Below are 7,855 nucleotides of genomic sequence, written 5' to 3' on the forward strand. Positions count from 1 at the left end.
GAAATCTTCCTGAGTTTTGTTGATGACTGGAGTAATGGACCCTTACAATATATGCCCATTTTCTTTTAAAATCTTCATCTTCATGAAACAGGGCCTTTTGCATCCTCAAGCCCCATGGGCAGTAGTTTTGCAATAATTATTTAAAGCAATATCTTGTTGCTGATATTTGGAACCCTTAATAAAGTAAATGTCTAGAGTATCTAGAGTTTATTTTTAAATGGTGGACATTTCCTACACAAAAATATCAATGTTTCTATACTTCCAATTCCAAATCCAAAACCTTTATTAGGCATAAAAACCGGTGTGTAAAGTAAATGTCAATCTCCCCCTGCTTACAACTCTATATCCACTCTGGGCTGGAGTTCCCTAGATTGGGGCAATTATTGCATTCTACTAAATCTACAAACCAGGCATTTTAAATTTTTAAAAAATTATACTATGCTCCCCAAGAGATGCACACACAATGACTAGCAGAACTTCTTAGGTAGATTCGTAGGATTTGTATTCATGACTTGGAAAGTGCAAGAACGAGTTTATCTTGCCTCCCTTGCCATTCCTTTCTACTTGTTGCAGTAGCTCTCTAGAACATTGTGGCTGCAGGCGTTTTCACAACATTGTTCCACAATTCCTCTCTTCTTTAAGCGGTATTTCAGGAATGCATTCGCATCCACCTTCCTCGCTGTAAGACAGAAAGAATACCTAGATTAATTCAAGAGATGATTGCAGAAGTTGGGACGTAATTTTGGGCGCCTCTTCAGGTGTTGGAGCCTCCAGTTCTCTGCCCTTCCCTGACAAGAGTCTGTTCCAACTTTGTATCAATTGGATCCTGTTACTTCCTGTTACCTTCGTGTTCTCACAATACTAGAACCAGGGGGCATTCATTGAAAATGCTGGGGGGAAGAATTAGGACTAATAAAAGGAAACACTTCTTCACGCAAGGTGTGATTGGTGTTTGGAATATGCTGCCACAGGAGGTGGTGATGGCCCCTAACCTGGATAGCTTTAAAAGGGGCTTGGACAGATTTATGGAAGAGAAGTCGATCTATGGCTCCCAATCTTGATCCTCCTTGATCTGAGGTTGCAAATGCCTTAGCAGACCAGGTGCCCAGGAGCAGCAGCAGCAGAAGGCCATTGCTTTCACCTCCTGCAGGTGAGCTCCCAAAGGAGCCACTGCGAGTAGCAGAGTGCTGGACTAGATGGACTCTGGTCTGATCCAGCAGGCTAGTTCTTATGTTCTTATGTTCTTAAATGCCTTAGCAGACCAGGTGCTCAGGAGCAGCAGCAGCAGATGGCCATTGCTTTCATCTCCTGCCTGTGAGCTCCCAAAGGCACCTGGTGGGCCACTGCGAGTAGCAGAGTGCTGGACTAGATGGACTCTGGTCTGATCCAGCAGGCTAGTTCTTATGTTCTTATGTTCTTATGTTCTTATCTTTAAATAGCATATATATGTGTGGAATGCTCATCTTGCTAGACCATCTTTCAGAAGGAGATATAAAGTGTAGATGTGCTTGTGGGTTTTTTTAAAAAGCTTGAAGCAAATTTAAATAGTATCTGTTTCTGGGATGCTTCCAGTTTTTGGGGTCCTTGAGTCCTTTTTGCATAGGATAGCTCTTCTGTCTATCCATGATCACGCTTCCTCTCTGCCCCCATAATCCCCTCCTTGCCACTCACTTCACAATCTTGTCTTTTTTTTATTCAAATTTTTTAAACTACCAGATGGTAAGAAAATATAGACTGTCACTCTCAGTTCCCCATAACGGTAACCCCAATACAAACTATGACCCCAATAAAAAGAAAAAAGAACATAGATCTAAAAAAACCAATTAACTATGTGACTTCCACCTCACTTTCATCATTCACTAGACATTCTATATCCAGTAATCAAAATGTCTTATACCAGCTTTCTATTTACTAAAATAAGGGGGAAAAGCCTTTATAACTTTCTGCTCTCCCTGGTCTTTTAGGTAGTCACTGCTTTTTTTAAGTATATTTTGTAGATAATTTCAGTACCTCCTCCTCCCACCATTTATTCTAGACCTCTAACTTTCCCAGTTTAATATACTGTACAAGAAGAAGAAGAAGAAGAGGAAGAAGAGGAAGAAGAGGAAGAAGAAGAAGAAGAAGAAGAAGAAGAAGAAGAAGAAGAAGAAGAAGAGGAGGAGGAGGAGGAGGAGTTTGGATTTATATCCCCCCTTTCTCTCCTGTAGGAGACTCAAAGGGGCTTACAATCTCCTTGCCCTTCCCCCCTCACAACAAACACCCTGTGAGGTCGGTGGGGCTGAGAGAGCTCCAAAAAGCTGTGACTAGCCCAAGATCACCCAGCTGGTGCGTGTGGAAGTGCACAGGCTAATCTGAATTCCCCAGATAAGCCTCCGCAGCTCAAGCGGCAGAGCGGGGAATCAAACCTGATTCCTCCAGATTAAAATGCCCTGCTCTTAACCAGTACGCCACTGCTGACTTTAGAAATCTTTTTTGTTCTTGATACAGTAAATAAATTTCTTGCTTCTTGTATATCAAGGATCTTCTGCTGAGTTCCATTAAAGGTAAAGGCTAACCCTTCTGGTAGCCACCATTTAAAGGGAATGTTTTTTCTTCTTCAGAGCCTCTGTCAGGACTCTGTATTCTGTTGCCCTACCCTTCACACCCCGCTTTACTGAAATATGGATTTCACATGATTTTCCTGCAATATGTACTGGCAAATGCCAACAGCCATATATTTGTGTGTGTGTAGCAGAATGTCCAGATATTAATACAGGCCACACTGTGCAAAAAAGTCTGTTAGCAAAATGAGATCATTAAAAAGGGTTAATGCAGTCAGCTGAGACTGGAAACCCCATGGACATGCATCTTGATTACCCCACCAAAGAAGTTCACTAACACAAAGAACCTAGGAAACTCCCTACTACCAGATTTTTTGCCTTTCCTCTGCCTTTAGAAACCATCTCCTTAACAATGGATCCTTTCCTGACAACACACACCTCAGCCAAATTTGAATACCTGGGCGGAGACTCTTAGAAGACACTCTGCATAAGCCATTTCATGGCTCCCCTGATACAATCAAGAAACAATTGACTCTACTGTCCTGACATTTAGAAGACAATAGATGAGCTATTAATTAGCTCAGACCAGCAATCCCAGCATGGGAAACCCAGAAAATCCAGGAATAGAAACTTACTTGCTCCCGCCTCAAACTATGCCATGGGGTATAAAAATACAGCACACCCCAAGTTCTTGCTGGCTCTACTCTAGTGCTAGCTGGCTAGCTAGCTAGCTCCTAGTGAGCTTGCTGGCTCATTCCAGCTCTTTACTGGCTGAACCTCTCTTGGTATGGTTGGTTTGAGACATGATATCATCCTTCGCTTGGATTCCCATGCTGGCGTAGGAATCCTTGCCTTCTTCAAGACTTCTTCAGCTGAACTTAGGTAACTTATAGTCCCCGTCACTCCCCTTCCCAATCTATCATCCAAACCTATTTTCCCTCCCTGTTTACATCCTTTAGGAACTTGTGTGTAAGCTTCTCTATGCCTCACTGTATGTTTGTTCTACCAAAATTTTATAAAAGTATTTAACTTCAATTTGATCTCTTCGTATTCTCTGTGGAACATTTCAAAAGCCATTTCTGGTATAGCTGTCTAAAAAATCCCACCTAGCCTGCCTCTCACACTGCCAAGCTGAGCTATTTCCCCCATTGCTATTTTAAAAATATATTCTAACTGTTAAGCTAGGTAACAATTCTGTCCCCTTCTCCAAAACCTTCATGATTATCAACTCTTACCCCAAATATGCAACCTCTTTTTAAAATGCATGCAGAGTATATCTTCTTTCATTAATCTTAATGTCAGATGCATCACACAGTCTTAGGGCACCTTTTTCTTTTGTTCAGCAAGTGATTTCACATGATATATTTTCTCCACTTTTGCTTATATTTCTGGAACTGAGATGGACATATATTTTGCTAGCTCTGGTAGAAAGCCATTGCACAAATCCTCTCCATCTGATTCTGGTAAGGTATGAATTCTCAATGCAATTTCCTTCTGTCTTAACTCCAGACCAATTAATTTTTCAGTCTGGTGTTGTATTTCCTTTTGGTTAACTTCCATTTTTGTCTCTATGGTTTTAGAGTCATCTGAGACTTTTTGCATATCTTTAGCCAGACCATTAACCTTTTTTTCCAGTTCTGTAAATCTTGCATGCATTTATCAACTTTTATCAGTCTTATTTTTCATTTCTAGTATACCTTTCTGTAAAGCCCTATGAGGACCAAAAATGGTTGTGTCCAAAGCAATGTCAACAAATATCAAGGTTCTAGATGAAGTGACCTGCTGCCAGAAGTCCCCCTGCCTTAGACTTCTTTCAGGGAACATCGCTGGCTAGGGGGAATAAGATTAAAAATCCCAGCTTCAGTGAATATTTCAGGAAGTTCCATATTATTCTACTGTAAGAAGCCTGGTTAATCTAACAAGTGCACAGTTTAATGGCAATTCACCATATTGTTTTCCTGCCTCAAAACCTAGTAAATTTGGTCATCCTTTGGGTAGTTTATCTATCCTAATGTTAAATAAATTAACATAAATAATAGTTCTTCCAGATTGTTCTCCTTTAGGATATGCAATAAGTTTTTGTATAGATAAACATCTTCTGATTGTTGTAAATGTTTATATTCCAACTGGTTTGAATTATAAATCTTAGTAATTATTTGGAAAAATATAGCAGCATATATAGAAGAACTTGAAAGTAATTTTCCTACCTATAAAATAATATTGGCAGGCGATTTTAATGCCAGAGTTGGTAAAAATGTTCTTTTCTTCCTTAGTTGATGAGGCAATACTGTTGTTATTTACTCCTGCCATTCATACTTTGAAAGATCAAATTAGGAATCAAGCTGGCCTAGAGCTAGCAAAATTTGCTCAGCTGTTTAACAAAGCTCTAGCTGTTTCCTCAGCTGTTTAACAAACTCTAGCTAAATGGAAAATTGTCCTAATGCTGGGAATTTTACCCACATCTCTACATGTGGATGCAGCATAATTGACTATAATCTAATTTCCCCATACCTGCATAATTTTCTGTTTTCATTTTCTATTGATGACTATGCCTTAAGTGACCATCTACCTTTAGCTCTTGCTCTTAGGTGCAACAAGAGCTGCCAACATAGAAGAATGGTGTTGTATTTCCTTTTGAATAACTTCCATTTTTGTTTCCATGGTTTTAGAGTCATCTGAGACATTCTGCATATTTTTTAGCCAGACCATTAATTTCTTTTTTCAGTTCTGCTAAATCTTGCATGCACCAACAACTTTACACATCATATTTTTCATTTCTAATATATATTTCTGTACAGATGCAAGCACTGATTCAGTTCTCTGCATTTGGTCTAGTCACGTGAAACAAGGATGGATGGATCCAAAATAGCTCATGTTTTGCATTTGAATCAGCCATTTCTTCCTCTTCTTTCAGTTTCCAGTTTTTACTCTGGACGGATTATAAATCTGGGTGAGCTTTTCTAAAGTGAGCTTCTTAAATTTTTATTTTTTTAAAATGATTGAGGAGCATTCCAGCAATGTAGTACTAATGGAGCTCTAAACAAGGTCTCCAACCTGGCAAAATTTATGATGCACTTCATAAATCAGGCACATAACTCAGTTGTACTTATCTGTTTGTAAGAAATAAATTCTTGCTGGGTGAAGTATATGATGAAAGGTGAGACTCGATTTTCCATTTCTGATCTTCTTCAGAAAATAAACAGCTTCACTTACAGCTTAAAGTAGTTCAAAAACTGCTTCTTTTCCTGTTGCCGAGATGGTAGCAGGCAGGCTCTAATGAGTGAAAGGGGCCTCTGGTTTTCTCCCAGTGCCCTTCACCCCTGTTTTTCTCTCTGGCAGTTCCCTTTAATCCAGGGGGCTACCATCACTCAGATATATCACCCAAGCGAAAAAGAGACAACAGGGTCATCTCTCACTCAGGAGAGCTGCAGCCATTGTGGTGTCAGAAGCTGGAAGTCAGATGTGCCCTCTTTCTGAAACAGTTTCTTCAGGAATGCAACCTATGATCTGCTTTTTAATTATTGATCAAAATACTGTAATTTCTTTCTAAAAGCAATTCCCTACCTCACGTCTCTATAGTTCAATGCAGAAATCCATTATTGGTACTGTTTAAGTAGTCAAAAAAAGTTACCTTTGACTTTCCACCGTTTTTTGGGCTTATAGTAAATGCCCCGATCTCCACAAACAAACATAAGTGCTTCCACTAGGTCCGATCCACACAGTTGTTTAGTGGTGCCAGCATAATTAGCCATAGGAGCCAACGCAGCAAGTAATGCCAGGAAAGGCAACAATCTGTTCCAGAAAGCCATGGTGATGTAGGCAAGACCTTGGCAAGAGAAGATGAGGTGAGGAAATGGGGTTAAAGCAAAGAGAAGAGTCTGCTACTTGACTTCCACCACTCACAATCTAAAGGGCTTTAAGGTTGATTTCTCCGTTCTCTGGCCTCTGTTGCTTCATTAAAAAATGTCAATTTCAAAAACAGCTTACTAATAGCTATGGTGACTTGTTTTTGTTTAGGACTGCTTTATATGTTACTTTTAAAAATGTAGTGCACTTAAAACATTACTCTTGAATGCCTTAATGTATGCTATATCTCACCTCCAGACCCATGTCCAGGGAGCTGAGTCCGGCTTGGCCTACATGATAGAAAATACAAATTTATCTTTTCATAATGTGTGAAGCAGATCTTGGATATAATGGTGGTATGTTATTCTTACCTGAGTGAAATGTTTAATGGGACTCACTTCCAAGTAATGTGCTTAGGGACACAGTCTAAAGAGTCAGGTGTACACCAGAAATACATTTCAAAAAACAATTTGAAACTATGTAGCGTAGTGTTATAGTAAGATCAGAAAGATCCAGGTTCAAGTCCCCACTGTGCTCTGAAGCTCACATGGTGACCTTGTGCCAGGCATTCTCTTTCCATCTGAATTACCTCACAGACAAGGATGTGGGTAAGGGGGGCGTGGTTTCCTCTGGTTTAAAAAAACCCATTGCATGTCCGGCAAGGGTGGGCACAAGGCAGCGCAAGCCAGCCAGCCATGCAAGCTGATGGACAGAGTAAGTTGCAAAGGCAGCTGCACTTATGGAGGACACCCCCAGCCGGACGGGCAACTGAAAGGTCACAGAAGAAGAGAGCGGCTGCCTGCCCACCTAAGCACGGGAGGGCAGGAGAGCGAAAAGCCGCCTCGCGTGAGGCACTACTTCTCTGGGAGGTAGCAGCAGGTGACAGCAGGTGCCAGATGAGGGAAGGAGGGAAAAGGATGCCAGAGCAAGCAAGCAAGCAAGGAGGCATGCTCACCACATCCCAAGTGGTGAGTGAGAGAGGAAGGAAGGAAGGAAGGAAGGAAGGAAGGAAGGAAGGAAGGAAGGAAGGAAGGAAGGAAGGAAGGAAGGAAGGAAGGAAGGAAGGAAGGAAGGAAGGAAGGAAGGAAGGAAGGAAGGAAGGAAGGAAGGAAGGAAGGAGGGGGCGGGGAAGCAGGCGTGCTCGCCGCGTCCCAAGTGCACCTTGCCGTCATTGGCATCAGCACCACCGTCTATCCCACCTGCTTGGGCGGGATAGACAGTGGTGACGCCAATGACAGCAAGTTGCACTTGGGATGCAGTGAGTGCACCTCCTTCCCCTTCCTTCCTTCCTTTCTTCTTTCCTTCCTCTCTCACTCATTACTTGGGACGCGGCGAGCACGTGTAACCCCCATGCCCAGAATGGGTTGGCCCAGAATGGGTTGACCCAGTAAGGGGGTGGAGACTCAGAGCAGCAGAAAGGCTGCAAGAGCTCTTTGCAGAAGACAAGGGTACCAGACTCGGACCTTGAT

General features: G+C 41.7%; 1 protein-coding gene across 1 annotated transcript; it reads right to left on the reverse strand.

Moving 5' to 3' along the window:
- Positions 1 to 560: 560 nt before the first annotated feature.
- LOC125426313 (insulin-like) lies at positions 561 to 6,349 on the reverse strand. The gene is made up of 2 exons (XM_048484571.1): positions 6,172 to 6,349; positions 561 to 679 (listed from the first exon to the last, which is right to left on the reverse strand). Exons 1-2 carry the CDS (start codon positions 6,347 to 6,349, stop codon positions 561 to 563), a joined length of 297 nt encoding a protein of 98 aa, XP_048340528.1.
- Positions 6,350 to 7,855: the final 1,506 nt, after the last annotated feature.

This window comes from Sphaerodactylus townsendi, linkage group LG02 (assembly GCF_021028975.2).
Source record: "Sphaerodactylus townsendi isolate TG3544 linkage group LG02, MPM_Stown_v2.3, whole genome shotgun sequence".
Lineage (NCBI taxonomy): Eukaryota > Metazoa > Chordata > Lepidosauria > Squamata > Sphaerodactylidae > Sphaerodactylus > Sphaerodactylus townsendi.